This window comes from Myotis myotis, unplaced genomic scaffold (assembly GCF_014108235.1).
Source record: "Myotis myotis isolate mMyoMyo1 unplaced genomic scaffold, mMyoMyo1.p scaffold_m19_p_6, whole genome shotgun sequence".
NCBI classification, from domain to species: Eukaryota; Metazoa; Chordata; class Mammalia; order Chiroptera; family Vespertilionidae; genus Myotis; species Myotis myotis.
This window is the reverse complement of record NW_023416368.1, coordinates 8,293,284-8,319,211: the sequence shown is the minus strand read 5'-3', so window position 1 is coordinate 8,319,211 and position 25,928 is coordinate 8,293,284. Positions and strand designations below refer to the sequence as shown.

The window sequence follows — 25,928 nt, the reverse complement described above, 5'->3', positions numbered from 1 at the left end:
TTGTCACTGATGTCCTGGTAATAGTGCAGTGTGACTTCTACCTTGGGCGTTGCACTTCCCGTCAGGGTGGGAGATGAATCAGCTCAACAGGGAAGGGACATTCCTGAAAGTCCTTCCTAGCCAGAGTGTCTATCAATAACCTAACAAGATGGTGCAAGGAGGACATAGCAACCACATAAGTACATCCCCCTAAAAGTAAACTAAGTGTGTCCCAACTCACTTTTGTTTAGTTACAACTAAAACAAACAAACAAAAAATGTGGCCATTCCAACTCCACCCTCTTCTGTGGTGCGGAGGGAGTTGGAATAGAAAAGAGACAACAGCTGCATAGCCCGGGGTCACAGACAATAGAGCAGTGAAGGCCTGGGAGGGGTGGGTGCAGGATGGGGGGGGGGGGGGGGGAGGGCTGTCAATGAGAAAAACAAACAAACAAAGGGGACATCTGTAATACTTTCAACAATAAAGGTAAATTTTTTTATAAAAAGAAAAAAAAAGAGACAACAGCTGATTGCAGCTTTGTGATTCTGGGTAGAATATGAGGGGTTGGAACCAGTCCAAGGCAGGGTCTACCCAGCCTCATTCCCACTCTCCATCACTCAAGAACCCATTTGCCCAGTCTACCTCTTTCCAGGACTCCTTCCTAAAAATCAGCAGCCTGAGAATAAGTCATGTCCGTATTTACTTCTTCTGTTCACAACAAAGACAAGCACACACACATAAATCACCAGACAGCCTGATGAGTGCTCTGCAAGGCAAGCTGAGAGCGCTCGGAGAGACCCTGAAGGCCCCCAGGGGAGTCATTGAGACTCCACCGTGTGAAGGGCTAATCCACCTCCATTCTTGAACCTGAGGCACCACTTTTTCCTCAAAGCATAAGCCTAAAAGCTTGGTGTTATTGAGGCCACGGACACAAAGCCTGGGCTTTGAACATAGGGATACATAGACCCAACGATGCTGTTATTTTGGTTTCTTGCTAAGCACCCACTCTGCTGATGGCCCTAGACTGGAATAGCAGTGACCTCAGCCTTTCAGCAGAGCTCATGTCCATGTGATCATTCAGACTCTGTACTCTCAGTGACTTGGTCCCCCACCCTTGCCCTTTTCCTTCCTCCAACATAGATACTATCTTAATCAACTTAAAGCAGATGTTCTTAGGCAATAAGTAGGTCAGGTTTGCAGACCCAAATCCCATCCAGTCTTTTTACAAAATCTTGACTTTAAAAAAAAAAAAAAGTGGAATTGATATTGCAATAATTAAGAGCCAAATATGACTACCACTGGTGGCAGATAACATTTCACTTTCATTAAGCAATATAAAACAGACACACAGACTCCCGGCTGCCGCCCCGGTGCACCACGCTTTGCAGAATGAATCTCAAATTGTACCATGTCAGTCAGAGCTCAGGAGTTATCAGCATCATTTAATTAACTTTTTTTTTTTTTTTTTTGCAAAAACTAACACGTTGGAATAAAATATAAAAATGTAATCCCTGTGCAAACCCACCACTAATGATGGCCCCCAGCAGAGGCCTGAGCAGCACCTGAGCAGGAGCCAGGCCTCAAACCCTCTTTGTTCTCTCCCTGAAGTCTCCTCCCTCGGCCCGAAGCAAAAGAAGGGTGGGGCTCCTTCTGCCTTAGCCTGGAGGCCTCAGGAACAGGGAGCAGTTTCTCTCTTTTTTTCTCTGTAATGCAGTTAACTTCCCACCACTTTCCTGTTGAAATTGCCATGTCTTTTTATTCTTAAGAGAAAAAAAACAAACAGCAAAACTTTTACTAGTTTTCCAAAAAGGAAAGGTCTTTGGCTCCGATGACAATAGGATCTGATTACCTATGAATTTCATTTAAGAAGAACACTGGATGGGGAGAGGGAAGGTGGCAGGGAGCAGGCATAGGAAATGGTTGTGATTCTCAGGGTTTGACAGTATTGGCCAAACTAAGATTGGGTGTGGGCAGGGATTTTCTCCTGGGTGGTACTGGCTCCACCCTGTAATGCACCGATGGCAAGTAGGTGGCCCAGGTGGCACCAGGATCCCCCCCACACCCGGGGCAGATGTTACAGATGAGTCACGGTGCTCTTCATAGCTGAGCTTGAATTTGGCTTCAGAATCTTTCTGCACCTGTCCCGCCGCAGCCATCACTCATCAGCAGGTGTTGGCATGCAAGAGGTCACCTGCTTGCCAGCCCTCCATTGGCCAGAAGACCTGTCTTACCCATTGCCACCTGTGTGACAGCCACATTGCTGGTCCAGGAATGCAAGCATTCTTGCCTAGATTTCCCAATGGCCAGGAGGAATTCCAAATCAGGGGGCTTCCCAGGAAATGGAGCCAGGAGCTGTCAGCTAGAAGGGGGGGAGAAAAAGACGGCCTATTTTCGGTCCCTTTATAAAAAAAATAAATAAACGAAAATGTGATGTTTGTTTTATCATCAGTTCTTCAGCTAACTGTTTGTTCTTTTTCCTTCTGTTTTCTTTCTATAAAGAAATAAAGAGTTTAAACATAGGTAAGACAAAAAACTCTTTCCTGTATAATTTGATATGGTTCGTTTGCTTCCTTGTCTTTGCTTTCTGTTTCGTGCTTCTTATGTAATGTTGTATATTTTTATGTACCAAATATAGTCACTTTTTTATGTGCTGATTGTGTGTTGTAGATATGATAAGCTTTGGCAATTATGAAATGCAGTCAAAAAGCAACCAAATAAGCTGACAGTAATTAGAATTTCCGGGAGATGCAAAAGCAAGATAATGAACCCTCAGCGAACTTTTATCCCAACTGCTCAGTGCAGTCCATAATTGGGCTAAACAGTCGAGGCAAACTTCTGGCTTTTGTAAATGCTGGACTGGGTTCACAAAAGCTTTAATGAACTGGAAACGGGTCAAAAACTCATTTTCAACTCATTAATGATTTTCCCCCCTGGATATATGGTCATTTTAAAAAAAAAAAAAACAAGTTAATTGCCAATCTGCTGGTCAGAATGAATCCAACAGTTGGATGAGTTGGGGATTTTCATGGAGTTCAGTCACTTTTAAGTAGTATGAAGGGTATAGACCAAGTACTTTTTTTCTCAATAGCCTTTGTCATTCAATTGCTCCAAGGTTAGCATTTAAAATCACACTGGTACCAACACACATATGTGTGCCTACGGCTCTGGGGAGCTTCCCCTTACAAAGTTAGGACAAATCCAGGTTGCCTCAGGCGCACTGAAATGGATGTAGCATGAGCTTTCTGGAAGAAAAATGATCTCACTTTTACTTGGGAGACAAGAAAAAGCAAAGCTTTTTAATACTCAAGGGAAATGTATTTTAATACTCGAGAGACATGCCTCTCCCTTGCGCCTTAAAATGAAATGTTAGGTCAAAATTAGCCAAAGGGTGGAGTCCAGATACCCACAATCATCCCAGTCAGTGGGAAAGCTGCAATGCATAGGAGGAGTCCTCTGCCTTCTTCTCAGGCACCCCCAAATTGGCTGGTTATAGGCACCCCAATGGATCAAATAATAAAAGCAGCAGCAACACCCTGGAGGGACACCCCCCTTCAAACTCACCCCACTGGCCCTTCACCTTAGCCACAGAAGTGGAAGGATGTCTGTGCGTCTAGCTGAGTTTTCCTGCAAGAATCCGGTGGGAATGAGCAAGAGGCCGTGGGGAAGAAGGAGGCCCCAGCAAGAATAGCCCCACACCCTCAACTGTCTGCTCTCTGCCAGAGATGTTGAAAAGCCTCCTGAGTCAGGCTTCCTAGAAAGTCCAGAATTAATTAATCTTGCTCACAGATAGGCACAGATGTGCAAAGCCCCGATCCTTCTGCTGGCCACGCCAGCTACTGTCCACTCAGTAACAAAGTACAGCGTCTAATTAAAAATGGCACAAATATCTCCCTTTCTACCCTCATTTGTTGTGTATATATGGATATTCTCTGAAGACTTAATAGCCAAAAAAAAAGGAAAGAGAAAGGAAGGGATCCGGGTAGCCTTCCCTTCCAGACTAGTTATCTAGGCTGGAATTTTAGAAAGACCTTGACTTCTAGTTCAATTATGTGTCTTCATAGCAACCTGAGGAGAAGCTGGAATTAAAGATGGTCTCGCTTCACAGATTGTTCCTAAAAATAGCTTCCTTCTTCTTTTCTTCCTTAAATCAGGGAAGAACCCAAACGGGGGTGTTTTAATTAGTCGTTTACTAGCTGGTGTCTACAGGACACTGCATCCAACACTGTTATCACCCTCGCCCACCCTTCACCTCTCCCAGCTCCTCCCTTCCCATAATGCCAAACTGCAGTTGAAAAATAACTTTTAAAAAATAAAAAATAAAGCCTGCGTTCATTTTAGGCATTGGGCACGGAAACCTCATCTGTCACCCTAGGGCGGAGAAGCGTTGGCTGCTTGCATCCCCGAGGCCGTGATTTTAGTAACCAGCATGGGAGGGGCATGAGCACCCATTCTGGCCTCAACCTCCAACCAGCAACAGACAGTGCAAAGGGAAGAAGCTGTAGGGTTTGAGCCAAAAGGAACATGAGAGTGGTCTGATTTGATTTCTTCATGACAAGGAATCTAGGACCCAGCAGAGCCAGAAGATTTACCTAAGGTCACCAGCCGAGTCAGAGTTGAATTAGAGTTTTCTGTGTCTCATTCCTGAGCCAAGTCTACAGATCTTCCTCTGTCCTGTTCAGTAACACATAGGAGATCAGAGAAAGAGGTCTAGGCCTCTGAGGCTTGATGTCTTCCTAAGGCATTCCACACACCTAAGGTATTTGTCTCCTGAGGAGGCTTAGGGCCCTGGCCCATCTTGGTCCATACCTGTGTCCTCATTTTACCCATGATTCAAAAACTGGGTCTCCAACCCCAGTAATTCAGATTCTGGACGTGGTGTCCGGAGGACATCACACTCCTTCACACGAACTTGATTCGTGTCCACACTGAGAACTAGTAGCAAAGATCTGAGGCTGAGGGCTGGGGTGCCTCCCATTACAAAACCAGGAAGATTCCCAGCGGCTGCGGGATGAATGATCCAGTATCTCGGAGGCACTGGGGAGGCACGGATTAAAAAGAGAACATTGTCCCAGGGAAGTGTCCCTAGATCCCCTTGAGAACATGTTAAACCCACGGAGGGATCAAGGAGGCTGACACACAAAACACACACACACACACACACACACACACACACACACACACACAGGACCAGAGTGGGGTCTTTCGCATCGGCTAATTGAAGCAATGGTACTGTAGCATGATGGGAAGCGATAGATTCTCTGATGGCGGGAGCAGGTTAAGCCCAATTAGAAGTAGCTAAAAACCATGGTGTGTTAGAGCACTAAGTTAATATGGTAGATTCTTTCCAGTTCACTAAAGTGGAAAGACATTGGCAATGGTTACAGTCGTGCTAGGATTTTTGTCATCTCTTCGGTGGAGCAGGTCATCTGCATCACCCCTTTCCTGTTTCTCTCTGTGTTTCTTCCACTAAAGCAACAACCCAGCACACAAGTACTACTTGGCAGTAGACCCCGTGTCGGGCTCTCTCTACGTGTCTGACACCAACAGTCGGCGCATCTACCGAGTCAAGTCCCTGAGCGGAGCTAAAGACCTGGCCGGGAACTCGGAGGTCGTGGCAGGGACTGGAGAGCAATGCTTGCCCTTTGATGAGGCCCGCTGTGGGGACGGAGGGAAGGCTGTGGATGCAACCCTCATGAGCCCTCGAGGTAACGCCTGCAGAGGAAGGAAGCCCGCCCCAGAGAGAGAGCTGGCCACGAGCTTGGCTTTCTCCTTATTGGAGCTCAGCCGAGCCCAGGCACTTCTAAGCACAGCTTTCCCTAGAATGGCTTAACTCTGATCGATTGCTTGGGTGTGTGGGGGAGTGTCTTTTTTTTAAGTGTATTTATTTTATTTGAAGTAAACTTCACCACCCACATATGCTACAAGTGGAAAGTGGTTGCTCCTGGAGACTTCTGACTGCAGTCAGTCACAGAGTCGGAAGGAGCCAGAGGTCTAGCTGTGTGGGCTGGAGACAGCACAGAGCCCAGTGGGTGGCCTCCAACCTCTCCCAGATGTTCCTGTTAGACAACAGTGCACACAAAGTCTAAAGCATTGCGCCTGACATTTTGTAAATGCCCAGTAAGAATGGGCATAATTTCCAAGGACCTGGGATTGGTGGGAGGGGTTCTTGGAACCAATGGATCTCTATTTGAAAAGGAATAGATAATTAAGGTTAAGGACAATCATTTGAAGGTCCAATTATTGTCACCATTTTTAGCTACCCTGAAAGCAGCTGGTAAGAAGCATTGGGTGTGGACATGAGAATAAAGATGCAAAAGAATTAGAAGCCTCTGTCTGTGTCTTAGGCGGGGAAGGGTGGTCCTGGGACCTGCGTTCCCCCAAGGTGCTGATGTGCTAGGTGAAGTCAGGGCTTCATGGGGAATGCTTCCTGGAGGATACACTCTGAATGGGGCGAGTGTGGCTGCAAGAATCATTATTTCTCTACCTCAGTGTTGCAATCAGTCGTGAAGGGTAGTCAAGTAATTTACCACCAATAATTTTTCAAGCAAGGAACTTGGGAAATAACTGCTTTCCCAAAAAGAACAGATGCAACGTTATTTCCCCATCCATTCATTTGCAGCCTTGGTTCATTTGCAGCCCAAGGTTTGTTCTGCAGTTCAGTGATGATACAGCCAGCACCCCAGGAATTATGCAGATCTCAACGCAGTGCTCATGAGAAAGGGGGTCACCTTAGAAGGTTGAGAACCACTGCTCTGAGTGTAATACCCTCTCAGTAAGGTCCCAGAAGGGAAGGCCCAGTATCCATCCCCACCTTCACCGCGCAAGCCCTGCTCCTTGCCGAGAGACACACTCCCCCCGTTTGTCTTGCTCAGGTATCGCAGTGGACAAGAATGGCCTCATGTACTTCGTCGATGCCACCATGATCCGGAAGGTCGACCAGAATGGAATCATCTCCACCCTGCTGGGCTCGAATGACCTCACTGCCGTCCGGCCACTGAGCTGTGACTCCAGTATGGATGTGGCCCAGGTAGGACTCTCTCTCTATTTCTCATCACTAACTAAGCCACACCTGGTTCTTGGTCTGAAGTTCTCACCAGCAACCTGTCTGAGTGGAGTGGAAAGGGGGAGATATAGATAGAGATCACAGGTGTGTTTGCAAAAGGCTTGAGATGAACTAGGCAGCAAGACAGACTGGGAAATGTCAGGTAGGATAAGGGAGAGAGAGAGAGAGAGAGAGGGAGAGAGAGAGAGAGAAATTCTGCTCAGAAAAGTGGAGCTGGTGCCTACTGCAGCCGTGGCAGATTACAGGGTAGGAGTTCCTGTGTAATTGCCTCTCTTCTCCATCATTATTTGAGAATGTACCGTGCAGTGTTATACGTCCATCAGAACTTCCCTGTTAATCTGAAATGATTGCATTCTCACTACATAAACCTTTATTTTGTGCAGTCAGAGCTGGAGCAGAGCCCTCTACACAATGCCCCAAGTGATGTTCTTTAGTCCGGGCTCTTGCTGCAGCAGAGAACGCAGGCTCATGCAGCTGGACAGCCTAGGAAACTGGACTAACAACCTGGCGTAGAGAGATGTGGACCCTTCCTACAGGGGCCTTTCAACCCTCGGTCAACCTCATTAATTTCAGCTCAAATTCTACAACAAACTGACAACTTTCCACTGAGATTTTCATTTCAAATTCTGCAGAGAAGAAATGTGTTTTGTCCAGTTCATTTTTTCTTTTATTTATTTTAATGTTTTTATTGATTTTGAGAGAGAGAGAGAGGAAGGGAGAGGGAGAAAGAAAGAGAAACATGGATGAGAGAGAAGCATTTATTGGCTGTCTCCTGCACACCCACAACTGGGGATCAAGGCAGCAACCCAGGCATGTGCCCTGACCGGGAATCAAACCAGCAACCCAACCTCTTGGTGTATGGGATGAGCCTCAACCAACTGAGCCACACCGGCCAGGACTGTCCAGTTCATTTTTTCAAGCAAACACCCGAGCTGTAATTTGCTGGCCAGCCTTGCCAGGGGCTGCCCTTGAGTCAGGGCCACATTCCAAACCTCACAGCTTCTTTCTGTGAATTAGATAAAGGGGTCATCTTAAAACAAACATAGCTTCCTCCAGCCCATGGCTCGGTGAGCAGGATATGGGCTGGGTCACATTAGCCCCTTGGGCAGTGGACGACCAGTACAGTCGTGTATGATGACTCTGACCCTGGCCTAATCACCTGGGGCTGAGAAAAACATCCTGGGAGAGCTAGTGACCTGCTCTAGCCACAGCTGACGATACAGTAAGACAGCGGTTCTCAACCTGTGGGTCGCGACCCCTTTGGGGGGTCGAACAACCCTTTCACAGGGGTCACCTAAGACCATCGGAAAACACATATATAATTACATACTGTTTTTGTGATTAATCACTATGCTTTAATTATGTTCAATTTGTAACAATGAAAATATATCCTGCATATCAGATATTCACATTATGATTCCTAACAGTAGCAAAATTACAGTTATGAAGTAGCAACGAAAATAATTTTATGGTTGGGGGTCACCACAACATGAGGAACTGTATTAAAGGGTCACGGCATTAGGAAGGTTGAGAACCACTGCAGTAAGAGATATGTGTTACACAGTCTCTTCTTCTCTGTCGTGTATATCATCATGGGCAGTGGGCAAGGGGTTTGATGATGGGCGGGTCTCCATACAGGATGTTAGTAAAAAGTCCTTTTTCCCCAGCCGCATAAAACCAACCCAAGTGGCCCTAGCCTGTTTGGCTCAGCGGATAGAGTGTGGGCCTGCGGACTGAAGGGTCCTGGGTTTGATTCCGGTCAAGGGTACATGCATGGGTTGTAGGCTCGATCCACAATAGGGGGCATGCAGGAGGCAGTCTATCAATGATTCTTTCTCATCATTCTATCTCTCTCTCTCTCTCTCTGTCCCTTCTTCTCTGAAATAAAAAATATTTTTTAAAAAAACAACACAAGTGTCCGACACAGGTAAACACTGGGCACATTAGATGCTGTTCTTTAATCAGACGCCGTGTCACCCACAGGTCCGCCTGGAGTGGCCCACAGACCTTGCCGTCAACCCCATGGACAACTCCCTATACGTCCTGGAAAACAACGTCATCCTGCGCATCACAGAGAACCACCAGGTGAGCATCATCGCGGGGCGCCCCATGCACTGCCAGGTCCCGGGCATCGACTACTCGCTCAGCAAGCTAGCCATTCACTCCGCTCTGGAGTCGGCCAGTGCCATCGCCATCTCCCACACCGGTGTCCTCTACATCACCGAGACGGACGAGAAGAAGATCAACCGTCTGCGCCAGGTGACCACCAACGGGGAGATCTGCCTGCTCGCGGGCGCGGCCTCGGACTGCGACTGCAAAAACGACGTCAACTGCAACTGCTACTCGGGAGACGACGCCTACGCCACGGACGCCATCCTGAACGCCCCGTCCTCCTTGGCCGTGGCTCCCGACGGCACCATCTACATCGCGGACCTGGGGAACATCCGGATCAGGGCGGTCAGCAAGAACAAGCCCGTGCTGAATGCTTTCAACCAGTACGAGGCCGCCTCCCCCGGGGAGCAGGAGCTGTACGTCTTCAACGCCGATGGCATCCACCAGTACACGGTGAGCCTGGTCACGGGGGAGCACTTGTACAATTTCACCTACAGCGCGGACAACGACGTCACGGAGCTGATCGACAACAGTGGAAACTCCCTGAAGATCCGGCGGGACAGCAGCGGCGTTGCCCGCCACCTGCTCATGCCTGACAACCAGATCATCACGCTCACGGTGGGCACCAACGGGGGCCTCAAAGTCGTGGCCACGCAGACCCTGGAGCTTGGCCTCATGACCTACGACGGGAACACTGGCCTCCTCGCCACCAAGAGTGACGAAACGGGATGGACGACATTCTATGAGTAAGTGGGTTTATAAAGTATGTCCCAAGAGCACTCACCCCACCCTCGTTGGCATCAGAGCTGGCCCTCGCCCTAGCCAGTTTGATAAGCATCAGCCTGTAGACTGAAGGGTCCCAGGTTCAATTCTGGTCAAGGGCACATGCCCAGGTTGCATGCAGGAGGCAGCCGATCAATGATTCTCTCTTATCATTGATGTTTCTATCTCTTTCTCCCTCTCCCTTCCTCTCTGAAATCAATAAAAATATATTTTAGAAAAGAAGAAGAAGAACTGGCCCTCAAGTAGCTTCTAGAACTGCTCAGTCATATTGTCCTTCTAACGTTCATGTCTCCCATGGCCCTAAGGCGCCCATGGCCGCTCTCCCTGACTCCTCAGTGATTTGCACTGTGGAGCTTTCTCCCTGCAAGAGCTGGGAATTCCTCTTGCCTGCCTGTCGTCAGAGTGTCAGGATATTGGACACACGCCGCACCTGGGAGATCAAGTGCTGATTAACTCCGCTGATTATTCGTGTTTGCCGTGTGTACGGAAATTAGAACCTAAAAGGCAAGATCCTGGCGGGACTCCTGTAATTTGCCAATAGGTCCGGCCACACACTTGATTGCACAGACAGGTAGATAAACTCTGCATTTCCTCTCCAGCAGAAGCAGATCAATACAGATAAAGTGCTAGGTATATTAAAAGACGCCAGCGCCGGTCATATTTCCCCTCACAATTATCTCACACTTAATAGTCCCGCCGTGTGTTTTGCCAGAAAAAGCTGCTGCCCCTCATGCTGCAGGCAGCGCTTGGCCACACTGCCGGCAACGGCAGGTATTGACCATTGGGATGCTGGCTGGAGGAAATTGCTAAGGCATCGTTCTGCCCACGGCTGCCTCAGACGGGGGTGGAATTTTCAAACATCTGGCTCTCCTGGATGGGGAAGGATCTGGTTAAACCCTATGTGTTCGAGGGGTTTGCTTTCTGTCTGGGTGTTGCTGCTAGCCAAGAATTTAGTACGGTAGGGAGGGGTTGTCACAGAGGGAAGGGGGAACAAGAGAGAAACATCGTTGCTCACTCCTAAATCCAAGAATGTTCACTTTCTGATGGTAGTGACGGTGGGCTTGGGAGAATGTACAGGAAGCTGTTGCCACCTGCTGGGAATTTGCTGCATTGCAGAATCGCTCTCCCTTGCTCTGTCTTCTTTCTTTGGGTATAGCTATCTTTCTCAGATTTCTGAGGCATCCTAACATCCTTCAAGGCACAGGAACTTGACCAAATTTTACAGCCCGGTTACTCTGTCCCCAAAGGCACCATCCGAGTGCCATCTTTATCTCTCACGCTAAATTAGGTTAAAGCTATGCAAGTGACCCAGACACCTCCCAGGCCCTCATCTTCCCTTGAAAGACCCAGCGCATCTCAGTGGCATCTTGCCACTTGTCACCACCTACCACACTGTACATTTCAACTTGGTTGATTTTAGCCCTCTCTGCCCAGCACACACAGGTCCTGCGGGCAGGGATTTTCACCCATTTCGTTGCTAGCAATGTCTCCAGTGCTTTGCATCGTGCCAAGCGCATAGTAGGCACTCAGTGAATACTCGCTGAATAACTGAGTCAAAGGCAGCCTCCGGCGCCACACAGACTGAGGGAGGCCGGACTGGCTTCTTGGTGGCCTTGAGATCCCATCGCAGGAGCCCACAGCTCCTTGCACACGTAGACTCAAAAAGGCCTGAGGGTGAAGAGGCCCACTGCACGGGGGAAGCAAGCAGAGCCGGAGGCAGCCGAATCTTCTTTGAAAGAGGACATGTTCCTCACCCTGTTCCCCTGGGATTCTGATCACCACCCCAATCCTCTGTTCCCCGGAAGTTATCCAATGCTTGCCACTTCTGTCATACGGAAGCCAGGCAACCTGCACATCGTAGGTGTCCAGGTAATGCAGGGGTTGGAACTCAGTCCTGGCCCGGGTCCCACAGAATAAGCACCTCCCGGTCCCTGCCGTGCAAGAGCTGGGACTCTGCCTGTTACTGCATACTCCACGAGGTACCCCATGCCCAAACACTTGGAACGGTCATACTGTTCTTTATTGAGGTAAAATTGACATATAAGATTATATTCGTTGTAGATGTGCAATATAATGATTCAGTGTTTATACAAAATGATAGCTACAATAAGCCTAGTTAATATCTCTCACCATATAATTATTAAACATTTTTCTTGTGATGAGAATTTTCAAAATCTACCCTCTTAGCAACCTTCAAATGTGCAATACAGTGTTATTAACTAGAGTCACCCTGCTGTATGTTTCATCCATGACTTATTTTATAACTGGAAGTTTTCACCTTTTGACCCCCTTCACCCATGACAACCACCCACCCCACCTCCACCCCTGCCTCTGGCAAACACCAATCTGTTCTCTGTATCTATGAGCTCATTTGGGTTTTTTTAATTTGTCTTTCTCTGTCTGACTTCTGTCACTTGGCATAATGCCCTCAAGATCCATCATACTGTCACAAGTGGCAAGACTTCATTCTTCTATGGCTGAATACTATTCCATTGCATATATAGTACACCATATTTTCTACATCCATTCAGACATCAATGGACACTTAGGTTGTTTCCATAGTTTGGCTATTGTAAATAATGCTGTAATGAATATGTGGTGCATACATATTCTCATGTTGGTGTTTTCATTTATATATTTTTTTTAATTTATTTCAGAGAGGAAGGGAGAGAGAGAGAGAAATAGAAACTTCAATGATGAGAATCATTGATTGGCTGCCTCCTGCAAGCCCCGCACTGGGGATCAAGCCCGCAACCCGGGCATGTGCCTTGACCGGGAATCAAACCTCAACCTCCTGGTTCATAGGTTGAACTTGGCAAGTTGGTGTTATAATTTGAGTTATATGAGTTCTTTATATATTTGGGATATTAACACCTTATCAGATATATGATTTGCAAATATTTTCTCCCTTTTAGTGGGTGCCTTTTCATTTCATCAGTAGTTTCCTTTGCTGTGCAGAAGTTTTTTTAGTTTGATGTTGTCCCATTTGTTGATTTTATTCTTTTGTTGCCTTTGCTTTTGGTGTCAAGTCCAAAAAAAAGAATCACAAAGACCAATGTCAAGGAGCTATTTTCTTCTAGGTCGTTTATGGTTTCAGATCTTACTTTCGAGTTTGTAATCATTTAATTTTTGTGAGTAGTGTGTAATAGTGGACAAGTACCATTTTTTGCATGTGGCTGCCCAGTTTTTCGAACACCATTTATTGACAAGACTGCCTTTACCCTATTGTATAGTCTTGGCTGCTTTGTCGGTGATTAATTGATCATATTGGCGTGGGTTTATTTCAGCTCTCTATTCTGTTCCACATTGATCTGTGTGTCTGCTTTTATGCCAATATCGTATTGTTTGTAATAGAATTTGAAATCAGGGAGCATGATGCCTCCAGCTTTGTCCTTCTTTCTCAAGATTGCTTTGGCTATTTGAGATCTTTTGTGGTTCCATACAAATTTTAGAATTGTTTGTTCTATTTATTTTTTAATCAAGTAGTTTGGGGTTGTTATTGAGTTGTATGAGTTCTTTATATTTTTTGAGTATTAATACTTTATCAAGATATATGATTTACAAACATTTTCTCCCACTCAGTAGGTGTCTTTTAATTTTGTTGATGGTTTCCTTTGCTGTGTGGAGCTTTTTAGTTTAATGGAGTTTTACTTGTTGACTAGGAAAGAATTCTCCCTGTCGATAGGAAAGAATTAGACTTTTGATAGGAATTGCACTGAATCTGTTGATTGCTTTGAGTAGTATGGACATTTTTTTAAATCTTCGTTCTTTTACTCCATGAGCACAGAATATGTTTCCATTTATTTGTATCTTCAATTTCCTTCATCAGTGTCTTATAGTTTTCGGTGACAGGTTTTTTACCTCCTTGGTTCAATTTGTTCCTAGGTATTTTATTCCTTTTGATGCAATTGAAAATGGGATTGCTTTTTAATTCCTCTTTCTGCTACTTGGTTATTACTGTATAGAAATGCAACTGGTTTTATATATTGATTTTGTATCCTGCAACTTGACTGAATTTGTTTATTAATTTTAACAGTGCTTTGGTAAAGTCTTTAGGGTCTTCTATGTAATATCATGTCACATGCAAATAGTGACAGTTTTACTTCTTCCTTTCCAATTTGGGTGCCTTTATTTCTTTTTCATGCCTAATTTCTCTGCCTAGGTTTTCTCTGATGTTAGGTTGACTAAAGTGGCATCCCTTTGACTTGTTCCCTGGTCTTAGATGAAAACCATTCTGCTTTATACTATGGAGTGTGATGCTAGCTGTGGGCTTATAATAGGTGGCCTTTATTATGTTGAGGTGCGTTTCCCCTATACCCACTTTGTTGAGTTTTTATCATAAATGGATGTTGAATATTGTCCTTTTCTAAGTCTATTGAGATGATCATAGGATTTGTATCCTTCACTTTGTTGATATATCACATTGATTGATTTGTGGACATTGAGCAATTTCATCCCTGGAAAGAAATCCCCACTTGGTCACTGCCTTCCAACACCCACAGAGCTCGACTCTTCCAAGTTCGCCCCAGAAGCAAAATTCCTCACTTCACTGAAAGTCGGGAGCCAGATCTGCGTTCCTTTATTGCAGAAGCATTGGCCAAGCGCCTCCATCTGCGCTGTGTATCCTAGGCACTAAGTGGTTACATCAAATAGGCCAGAGGGTTCTGTGCACAAGAGTCCTCCCTCAGGCCCTCCTCCCTGCACCTGCTGCCCAAGCTCCCATCTCTAACTTTGTCCCTGTCTCCCTCCAATCCAGAGGGGCCCACACCAAAGGTTGAGTCGTTTTTCCTTCTTTTTAACCCTCCAAGCAAAATGATCTCCTATATTCCATCTTCCTTCTCATCCCTTCTCCAGTAGCAAAGCTGATCTGGGAGACAGCAAAGGCTTTGACATTTAGACCTTGAAATGAAAAGAGTGTCTTTCCCTTTCCTGGAGCTTAAGGAGGGCCCACACTTTCTGAATACAATGGATCTTCCAGAGTAGGGAAATGCCCCCATCAAATGGAACAATGAAGCTCCTACTAAAAACTCAAAGCACTCCACACTTTGAGAAAAGATGACACATCAAAAAGGAGGGTTCTGCCAAACCGGTTTGGCTCAGTGGATAGAGCGTCGACCTGCGGACTGAGAGGTCCCAGGTTCGATTCCGGTCAAGGGCATGTACCTTGGTTGCGGGCACATCCCCAGTGGGAGTGTGCAGGAGGCAGCTGATCGATGTTTCTCTCTCATCGATGTTTCTAGCCCTCTATCCCTCTCCGTTCCTCTCTGTAAAAAATCAATAAAATATATTTAAAAAAAAAAAAAAAAAAAAAAAAAAAAAAAAAAAAAGGAGGGTTCAATTTCAGGTAACATTCTGGTAGGAGCTCGATCGCTGGTATACTAGATGTGGGTGCTGAGGACAACTGAGGTCAAATGAGTCACTGGGAAACTGTCTGAAAAGGCTGCTTGGGGAGCGGAGCCAGGGTTGGTTTGGGGTCATAAGGTCAGAGAATAAGTTACAGGCAGCCAGGCCTGTTGTGCTTGAGCCAAGGCCTGCAGGTGGCATTTGGCCCAGGCTGACTGTCTGGAGGACCGTGAGGTGACAAGTGGGTTGTATGAGTTGGTTGTATGAGTGTGGAAGACCTAGATGGGCATGGATGGTCTCAAATGCTAGGCTTTGGTTTGATTGAGCAACCACAATGGAAGAGGAGTGTGGTTAGCTCAGCAGAGAAGTGACATAAGGAAGCATCATTTTTAGGAAGGTTAATTTGGGGGCTTTGTGGGACACACAAAGAGCAAAAGATGCTCAGAAGCTGGTGTTCCCAGTAACGTGGGAGAGCATAATGGAGTGCACCCTGCCACAGGGGAAAGGTTTTCACTGAGCTGAGTCAGGTATAAGTGCCACCACCATTTCTCAGGGCAGGCCAGGGTTTTGAGGATTGTGACGGGGGGCCTCAGACTGATGCACCACCTGGTCACCCCACCTTCCAATCTCTTCCTCTGGCCCCATGAACCTTTCTCTGTGTAGTTCTGAGGGTTGGGAAAGCCTTCAGCCCCAACAGCTGTGTTCTAACCACCGTGTGTCTCTCCTCCTCCAGCTATGACCATGAGGGCCGCCTGACCAATGTGACACGCCCCACGGGGGTGGTGACCAGTCTGCACCGGGAAATGGAGAAATCCATCACCATCGACATTGAGAACTCCAACCGTGACGATGACGTCACTGTCATTACCAACCTGTCTTCAGTGGAGGCCTCTTACACGGTGGTGCAAGGTAAGCCCCCCAACCTCAAAACCCACACCAGACCCAGCCCAGCAGACTTCTAGAGCTCTACAGCACCCCTCCACTTGCTGTTTTAGTGAAATATCCACAGCAAACACACTCTATAAGAGCTCAACTTTGCAGAAAACGACTTAATCAGATTCAGGAGAAGGTCATTGATACCAAACCATTGAAAAGTTTGGAAATGTCTACAGGCTTATCTGAAAATATCAGTCAGTTGTCTTCTCCACGTGCTATCCCCACCTCCTACCTCTCTCTCCACCTCTCCCCACCGCCCCAGGACACATGGCTACCTTCTCAAAGGCTGTTGATTCTCTTGAGCCCCCCATGTTTGTGTGTGTGTGGCTCCCAGTCTGATTCTCTTTCCCAGGCATTTGTTTGTGGCGTCGGTTGTCCTGCCATCACAGCTCTTTAGCAATCTCTTGCCAAGACTGGGGTCTCAAAGGTGTCTGACCACCCCCTGGTTACTGTTGCTGTTCGACATGACACACAGTCCAGACAAGCACAGGGGCTGGCGAGAAAAGGCACTGTGCAGATTAATTTTTCTTTTAATTAAGATAGAATGTCAGTGGGTTAGCCCGTTGTCAGAGGATAAAAGTGTCCTCTCAGTAGATAAATGGTGACATTTCTGGACTGCGATCCTGCAGCAGAGTCTGTTTCGGCGACTCTATTTCTGCTCTGCCAAGTGATTAATGATGTAGATCCCGTCTCCCAACATGACGGCTGCGGGTGCGGGAGTGACAGGTACACGCATGCTCACTGCCCCCGAAGCCCGCGTCTCAGAGGCCAGCCCAGCTGGACTCCTTTGGCCAAATAATCAGGAAGTGACATATCTGTAAAGGGGTCTCTCACTCGCATTTCCTTCCTGGAACTTTCCGATAAAGGAAAAGGTCAGAAGTCTGATGGGCCCGTGGAAGTTCCATTCGGGCAGATAAGCGCCCGTTATCAGCGCCCACTGGCACAGTCTGCCTCATGCCAGCTGCACCTCCATAGGGTTCTCTTGAGTGGAGGTGGCGTGGTACTGGAGTCAGCAGCAGAGTCACCAAGGACAGGACGGTTGCTGTGTCTCTTGATTTTCTTGAAGAATCCTATACTTGATTTGCAGTTGATCTGATCTGTGGCTAACCCATCAACCTCAGGTTTGATGGTAGACGAAAGGGAAAATATACATAAATATACATGTATATCTATGATTGTGTGTGGTATCCAAAAATGTATGTACGCACTTTAAATAATTACTTCCAATGAGTTAAATCTGAAAAGAAAGAAACATCAATTGAGCTATCAGGAAAAAAGTGTATACACTGTTGGGGGAATATATATATATATACACATACACACACACACACACACACACATATATATATATATATGTATATATATATATATATATATTAGTAGTTTTTGTTAATTTTTGTCCATTTGAGCTAACATATATGTTAAGGATCAGGGATTTGATTGACACAAATTGTGTAGGCGATAGACATCTTTAAATGCACTATTAATAGTCTTCAGCGAGTAAAGGAAAAAATCACGGCATAATTGTTTCTGGAGTGCCACATATTAATAATGTTTTTCTTTCCACGGATCAGTAGCATCTCTGCTACCCACCTGAACATTGTGCGTGTGCTAATTGAAGGCTGCCTTAGACTGACAGCTGCAAAGCACCATGGAAACCTATAAAAACAGGACTTCTGTTCTCTTGCGACTGAGTGGATAATTTATTTCCCTGTCCCCGCCCCCACTTGCATTTCTCCAGATCAAGTGCGGAACAGCTACCAGCTCTGTAATAACGGGACCCTGAGGGTGATGTATGCCAATGGGATGGGTGTCAGCTTCCACAGTGAGCCCCACGTCCTAGCGGGCACCATCACCCCCACCATTGGCCGCTGCAACATCTCCCTGCCCATGGAGAATGGCCTAAACTCCATTGAGTGGCGCCTAAGAAAGGAACAGATTAAAGGCAAAGTCACCATCTTTGGCAGGAAGCTCCGGGTAAGTGGTTCCACCGAACTTGTCACCACCAAGTGGTAGGGGATGCACTTCGTTCTCGGGAGCAGAGTAAATGTCCCTGTTCTCGAGCTTCCCAGGAAAAGACAGGTCTTTCCCCCAGACGGTAGGAGCCATGTATCCCTCGGGGACTGACCTTCTGCTACAGCTACAGGTAGCCTGAGTCCTCATTTCACACACTCCTTCTTCTCCCTCAGCGCCCACTGCTGGTTGGCCAGTTCAGCAGACAACTGGTGCCAGTGCCTCCCGGGTAATTTGCTAAACACTCAAAGAGTTGACAGTCAGGTGGAATATGTAGATGCAGGACCATCCTACAGGCTCAGCGAGAAGATAGAGGAGGAGCTGTCCCCCAGCCTGGGAATCAGGGCAGGTTTCCCAGGAGGAAGCAACCCACAGTAGGAAGTTTTGACCAACCCTCACCTCCCCAGTCTAGGCAACTTATAAGTTGTATCTTTCAAAAATGAACACATAACAGCCTGAATCAGTTTGGCTCAGTGAATAAAGTGTCGGCCTACATCCGGACTCTTAGGAGAACAAAGGGTCCTGGGTTCGATTCTGGTCAAGCGCATGTATCTTGGTTGCAAGCTCCTCTACGGCCCAGGCCCTGGTAGGAGCACGTGCAGGAGACAACCAATCGATGTGTTTCTCTCACATCGATATTTCTCTCTGTCTTTCCCTGTCTCTTCCACTCTTTCTGAAAATCAATCGGAAAATATCCTTGGGTGAGGATTTTTTTTTTTTAATTAACAAATAACATTTGTTGAGAACTTTCATGATACAAACGCTACCTTAGGTGCTTTACTTACATTATTTTATTTCCAGCAGCCTCATGGGGGGAGCTATTATCATCTACATTTTTCAGTGAGAAAGCACAGAGTTTGGGAAGTTAAATAACCCATCCAAGGGCACGACGGGTAGAAAATGGCAAAGTCGGGACTCAGCCCCAGCTCCATCTTTCCGTGTATTTCACATACCGGTATTCTTAACCGCCAGGCCACACAGCTTCCCGTTTAGATCCCCGGGCACCCAGGTCATCTGGGGCCTGCTCTGGTCCTTTATCTGGCACTCAGGACTGTCTCTGACCCCCAGGGGGCAATCCTAAGGATCCCAGGCTTCATAAAATCCAGCACGTGTTCACTGAACCCCTACTATGAGCCAGGCACTGTGCTATGTCCTGGAATACAGGGCACACCACACAAAACCCCTCCCCTCCCGCAGCTCACTTACAGAGGTGGGCGGAAAGGGGCAAGAGGGCAGTTAATAAGTAAATGAATCAATAACTGGAATAACTGCAGATGGAGATAAGCACTAGGAGAATAGGACACAGTGGAGCCGGGCAGGGTTTAACAAATGCTCGGAGCCCCTGAGAGTAAAAGGCTTGCCCTCCAGAGAACTTGGCTCATCACTTATGCCGGGTTGTTGGGCTGAAATCCAACCGACCCAGGTGACCGCCCTGCAGAGCCAGACCATTCCATCTTAGGGTTCGCCTTTGTCTAGTTGGAGTCTAATTGTCCACGTCAGGTTATCAGCTGGCTATCTGCAGAGTCGCAAGCTGTGCACAGTATCTTCCTAAAGACAAAAATGGCCTGGCCAGCGTGGCTCAGTGATTGAGCATCGACCTATGAGCCAGGAGGTCACGGTTCAATTCCCAGGCTGTGGGCTCAGTCCCCGGTGTGGGGTGTGCAGGGGGGCAGCCAATCAATGATTCGCTCTCATCACTGATGTTTCTGTCTCTCTCTTTCTCCCTCTCCCTTCCTCTCTGAAAGCAATAAAAGTATTCTTTTTTAAAAAAAAGACAAAAATGAAAGGAGGTCATTAGCTAAATCCTTCATAACTGGATTTCAAGGCTGTGTGATTGATTTTTAATACTTGGCATGGTAGAAGTTGATCATACGTAGTAATCACACCTTCTCATGTAGTACTCAGCTATGCATTTTGACTGAGTTTTCCAAATAAAGATAAAATGTGGGCCTAAAACAAAATGGCTATCATCCCAACTCTGAATATTAACAACCTTAATATTGGGACTCTTGGTAATTAGCAGAAGTTAGGCACGCAGGTCTTATAACTGCATTTCTGCCAGGGTTAGATTTGCTGGCATCATGTTTATGCAAATCAGAACACAGCTTTATCTATCAACACCTCAACACTTAATTGTCTAGTGTTAGTTCCTGTAACAATAATCACATATCCATTTAGCTCTTAAATGAAAATCACTATGAGATTATAACAGGTCGAGTGGACTGAAAATGTAATTTGAAAATGAGGGAGAAAGCCTGGAATTTATTTGCATCTCATTTAGTTTAATTCAATTCATAAATTGTTTAGTGAATGAAATAAAAGCAGCTCGCGGAGATTGGCGGGGAGCAGGTGGAAAGGCAGGGTGGAGTGGGATGTGGGTTAAGAGACCGGGGAGCGGCCCTTTCCTCAGATGCGCCCACGGCAGGGAAGTTGGCAGCCGCTCACCCAAGCTGTCTGGTGGCTCATGGGACTGCAGGCCCTTCTCTCCTTACCTTTGGTCCTGACCTTTCTTTTCGCTCCATTTTGACACCCCGAATTTTTTCATTTATTTCACAGAATGGACTCTTAGGAGGCCATTACATGTGATGATTATAATTGCTTGCCCTCCTGGGTAGGTCTAGTTTTATTTTCTTCTAGGTGTAAGTCTCTCCTGTATTGGGACTGAAAATGAAACCCATGTTTCAAATTTTTTTAAAAAAGATGTTTACACAGTGCCAACTCTACATGCAGGATGATGGAGGGAGTAGACTAGAGGGAGAAAAAGAAAACGAAATCTTGCCACCAAGAAGCTGATGGTCTAGTGGAGAAGGCAGTGGGAGCAGAGTGATGTAAGCTGTCATAGAGGCTAATGTCCCGTGGGCAGGGACGCTGCGTGGGGTCGTCAGGAGAGGAGAGGCTGTGGCAGGGAACAAGCCCTGACATCTCGGGGGCTCGGCGCATCAAACCAGGTATCGCAGCTCTAATCGCTCTCTCTTGTGACCCTGCCATTGTAAGCGCATGGCCTCTCGGGTTACTGGGGAAGGGGAGGCAGGCTGGGATGACAAGGGCACTTACTGAGCAGGGCTGGATGAGGACACAGTGGGGTCACTTCAACTCAGCCGCAAGGAGGCCCAGGAAATGCTGGTGAGCACTGAGCAGGACCCGGCCGCCCTGTCAGGCCTGAGGTTTGACAGGCGGGCAGGAGGAGCTTCGTGGAGGAGTGGGAGTCAGTCCTGAGGAGCAGCAGGAATTGGCCAGGTGAAGATCAAGGGAAGGCGTGATCAGCCGGAGTGTTGCCTGTGAGACAGAAAGAGGTCAGAAAAGGGAATGGCATTTCAGAAGCTTTAACTCAGCGTGGCCCGAGAGAAGGGAATGTGTTACACTGGGGTGCAGATTTAAAAAAAAAAAAAATCGAGCTGGCGGGCTGCACATGGGAGGGAATAGTTTGCTGGGCTGGCATTTATCCTGAGGACCCTGGGGGGCGGTTGCAGGTTTAATTAGCAGAGTGATGGGTAGGGGTGTGTAGTATTAGAAAGACCTCTCAGAGCCCAGAAATAAATCCTTGCTTCTATGGTCAATTAATATAAGGCAGAGGCGGCAAGAATATACGGCAGGATAAAGACAGTCTCTTCAGTAAGTGGTGTTGGCAAAACAGGACAGATACGTGCAAAAAAAAAGAAAAGAAACTGGACCACTTTCTTACACCAGATACAAAAATCAACTCAGAATGGATTGAAGGCTTACGTGTTAGACCTGAAACCATAAAACGCCTAGAAGAAAACATAGACAAGAAACCCTTTGACCTTGGTCTTAGCGATATCTTTTTGGATATACCTCCTCAAGCAAGGGAGACAAAAGGGAAAGTAAACAAATGGGAGACATCAAACTAAAAGGATTTTGCACAGTGAAGGAAACCACCAACAAAACAAAAAGACAACCTACTGACTGGGAGAAGATATTTGCAAAGGATACATCTGATAAGGGGTCAATACCCAAAATACATAAAGAACTCACACAACTTAACACCAACAAGGTCAACCAAAGACCTCGTATGCATATGTGTGAACTAGGAGGTCACGGTTCCATTCCTGGTCAGGACACATGCCCAAGTTGTGGGCTTGATCCCCAGTGTGGGGCGTGCAGGAGGTAGCCAATCAATGATTCTCTTTCATCACTGATGTTTCTCTCTCTTCCTCTCTGAAATCAATAAAAAAATTTTTTTAAAAAAAGAAGGAAAATAATGTAGGTTAAATCACACACACACACACACCAGATATATTTTGCATTCTCCAAAGCCAAAATTCTCACAAGGCAAAATGCTGGCCCTGAGGATGGATTGGTAAGCACATTAATGCCTCCCCTCCCCCCAGCAAGCTCTTTTCCTAGACTTTTTGGAAGACAGAACTGAAACTGACCCCTTCTATTAAGATTTAAAACTTCTGCTCTATCCTGAAATGGATTTGGTGCGTGATGCACTCCGAAAAGGAAGGCATGTAACCAGGATATTTCCTCCGGCTTATGATTTGCATCAAGATTGCAAAAGCAAGAAACAGCCGCTTGTGTAGGAGGCAGAACAAAAGAAAAATTGCTTCCAAGGTAATCTTCCATCATGATATTGGTATTAGCGTCATGAGTACTCCCAGAGGAAGTGGGAGTTAGTAATTTTGTTTTGGTTTCCATATAATTAATATGACATGGCAATTACACGTTGGCTTGCGTTACTTTTGCTTTTGTGGCGAATGACTGTGACAGAGGAGCGAGGTATGAGGCAGCCATGCGTGTGTGCCTGGGAACACACACCCGTGAACCCAATTCTGCAAGGAGCCCATTCAGGTAGATCTGTTGACATACGCGGTCGTCATGAAAGCCTGGATTTCACCAGCTCCTTCCTGCTCCAGTGCACCCGCTCTGCACCGACTAAGGTTTCCTTTTGCAAATACCTCGTATGTGCTTGGAACTGTACTCAGCATTGCATGTTTATTGGTAAACAGAACAGACAAGACTCTAAATTGCGAGTAATGCTTGTGCAGAAAGAACAACTTGTAAGACATTTCATATTAGCTTAAAGAATGCTTCATTAGAAGGACAAACTTCTGCAGACACATTAAATAAGGCATTCCCCAAGCAAGTGTTACTTTGGGTGACTTGCTGTTTGGGAGGGTGTGATGGAAAAGGGGTAAGACCCTGGTGGAGTTTAGTCATGGGACTTGTGATGGCGGCTAGAAAGAAAACTGTAGGGTGAGGACAATGGGAAATGTCTGGTTTAGGTTAAGGCCACCCTAAGAAAATGGCATTTGAGCTGAGAACGGAATGAATAGGAATTTTCCAGGCATGGGATGGAAGGAAAGCCTCCTATGCGAGGGTACCAGCATGTGCAAAGGCCCTGAGACATAAAAGACGGTTGCTTGTAACCTGAGCAGGAGGAGAGATCAAGGGCATGGGGGCTTATTGGCCCTGGTGAGGATCTTGAAAATACAGAAGTCCTCCTCGGATTTCCCCTCTAGAGTAGGGTTGGGAACATCCGGCCTGAGGGCCACATAAGGCCCATGAAATCATTTGGTCTGGCCCTGCCCAGGCGTGAGGGGTGAGTTAATGAAATGTTTGACCAAATACAGCAGGCTAATTGCTAAGCTGATAATTTTGTATGGCCCTCGAATGATGTTATAAATACCCAAATGGCCCTTGGCAGAAACAAGGTCCCTACCCCTGCTCTAGTGAATGCGAAGGAGAATTCATCGGCAGGCTGACCGGCTGCTTCCTTCTTAGACGCTGGAGACATGTGACATACCTGGCTTCTGAAAGTTCAAGTTGAAGGGTGACAAGTACAAGCTCGTTCTGGTCGTCTGGGCTGAGCTTCCATAGCAGATGCGACTCTTTTCTGCTATCTCTTTCCCCATGCCCCCCCACCACCACCACCACCTTCATTAGACTGTCCCAGAGCCTCTGACACGGAGTCCTCTGCCTGCGCGGGGGCCCTTGCTCACTCCTCAAGCTCTCCCTTGCTCACCAACCCACTGCCTTTGGGACACTGTCCTTGTCAGCCCAGTTCTGGCTGTGTCCCTCCTCTGCTCCCATTTCCTCTTCCCTATGTTTACCCTCATTACCACACTCACATTTTTCATTGTTGGTTCACGTGTCTTTATCATCCTTGGCCTGGAAGCTCCATGAGAGCAGGGTCATAACTACCTTGCTCGATCTTAAGTGTTGATCACAGTAACAAGCACACAGTAGGTGCTCAGTCAATATTGAATGAATGAATGAATGAATGAATGGGATTTTAAGGTGGCATCATGAAAATCTGCTCGACCACTGTTGATTCCAGGTCTTGGGGGGCCTCCCTGAGTGACTCTAATGGCTCTTTGGAATGAAGCCCTTCAGACATTTGGAGATCACAGATGTCCCGCCATACTTTCTGTTCTAGGTTTTCCATGTGAGAACCTTAGATCATCAGAGTTGCCAGGATTCTTAAACTCTACCTAATTCAAGCCCCTTATTTTAAAACGTTTGTTGAGCACCAAGTAATGCCCAAAATAATAGAGACACTAAGAGAATTGAGATGAAGTTACTGCCAACCAGAAGCTCACAGGCCGCTACAGATCAGCACACTGAGGCACGAGCGGTAAAGGTGCTGCTTTGCAGTGACAAAGCTAATCGTTGTCAAAGCTGCAACTCACAATTCAGGTCTTTCCACCTCACCACCATCCAAAATAGCAAGTCATCCGAAAGTAGTGTTTGCTTGGGGAAATACATTATGTAATGTGTTTGCCGAGGCTTGCCCTTCTGATTATGCATTATTTAAACTTAGTGAGTTGTTTTGTCTGCACAAGCACTGATCCCAGTGTAGCATTGAGTCTTGTTATATGGGAGCTGGGAGAGAAGCTGCTTTTTAATTTTTTATTTTTTAAATACGTTTTTTATTGATCTCAGAGAGAGGAAGGAAGAGGGAGAGAGAGATAGAAACATCAGTGATGAGAGAGAAACATAGATCGCCTGCCTCCTGAATGCCCCCTACTGGGGATTGAGCCAGCAACCCCGTATGTGCCCTGACCGGGAATCAAACCTGCAACCCCCTGGTGCACGGGACAACACTCAACCAACTGAGCCACACCAGCCAGGTGAGAAGCTACTTTTTAAATCCCAGAAGACATCCCTGACTGGTGTGGCTCAGTTGGTTGGAATGTCGGCCCATGCACCAAAGGGTCACAGATTCAAGTCCTGGTCAGGGCACAGACCCAGGTTGCAGGTGGGTGCATAGGGGAGGCAACCAATGTATATTTCTCTCTCTCTCCCTCTCTCTTCCTTTCTCCCTCCCTCTCTTCCTCCTCCCCCCCTTCCTTCCCTCTCCTTTCCTCTCTCTCTAAAATCAAAAAAAAACATGTCCTCGGATGAGGATTAAAAAGAAAAAGAAGTAAAATAAAAATAAAATAAATAAATCCCAGATAACCGGCCCAGAAAGAAATGAAGATGGCATCTGCGCCAGACCTCTCCTCTCAGAAGGTGAATAACTAACCTCTCCACAGCAGGACTGCTGCCTTAAACGTGGCCAGACGTGGACACTCCCAGGCCTTCCTCACTAGTGTTCTCTGTGTTTCCCTTACTGGAGGCAGGATGGGCAAACGGTTCTTCTGTCAGTCTCACTGCAGCCTCTCCTGCTGTGCTCCAGTGCCGCCTCCTGGGGGGAGGGGGGCGGGGTCCAGCCCAGCGTTCATTTCCTCGGTTT

General features: G+C 46.8%; 1 protein-coding gene across 7 annotated transcripts in view; it reads left to right on the top strand.

Moving 5' to 3' along the window:
- TENM2 (teneurin transmembrane protein 2) overlaps positions 1-25,928 on the top strand; it is an 897,969-nt gene that overhangs the window by 841,086 nt on the left and 30,955 nt on the right. For 6 of the 7 annotated variants that reach the window (XM_036312664.1, XM_036312661.1, XM_036312660.1 and 3 more), the window contains 6 exons: positions 2,479-2,499; positions 5,452-5,684; positions 6,852-7,006; positions 9,026-9,900; positions 16,014-16,189; positions 17,958-18,193. In XM_036312664.1, coding sequence (XP_036168557.1) covers positions 2,479-2,499; positions 5,452-5,684; positions 6,852-7,006; positions 9,026-9,900; positions 16,014-16,189; positions 17,958-18,193 — 1,696 coding nt within the window. The remainder of the gene's footprint in view (positions 1-2,478; positions 2,500-5,451; positions 5,685-6,851; positions 7,007-9,025; positions 9,901-16,013; positions 16,190-17,957; positions 18,194-25,928) is intronic. The other variant, XM_036312658.1, reaches the window with a different exon arrangement.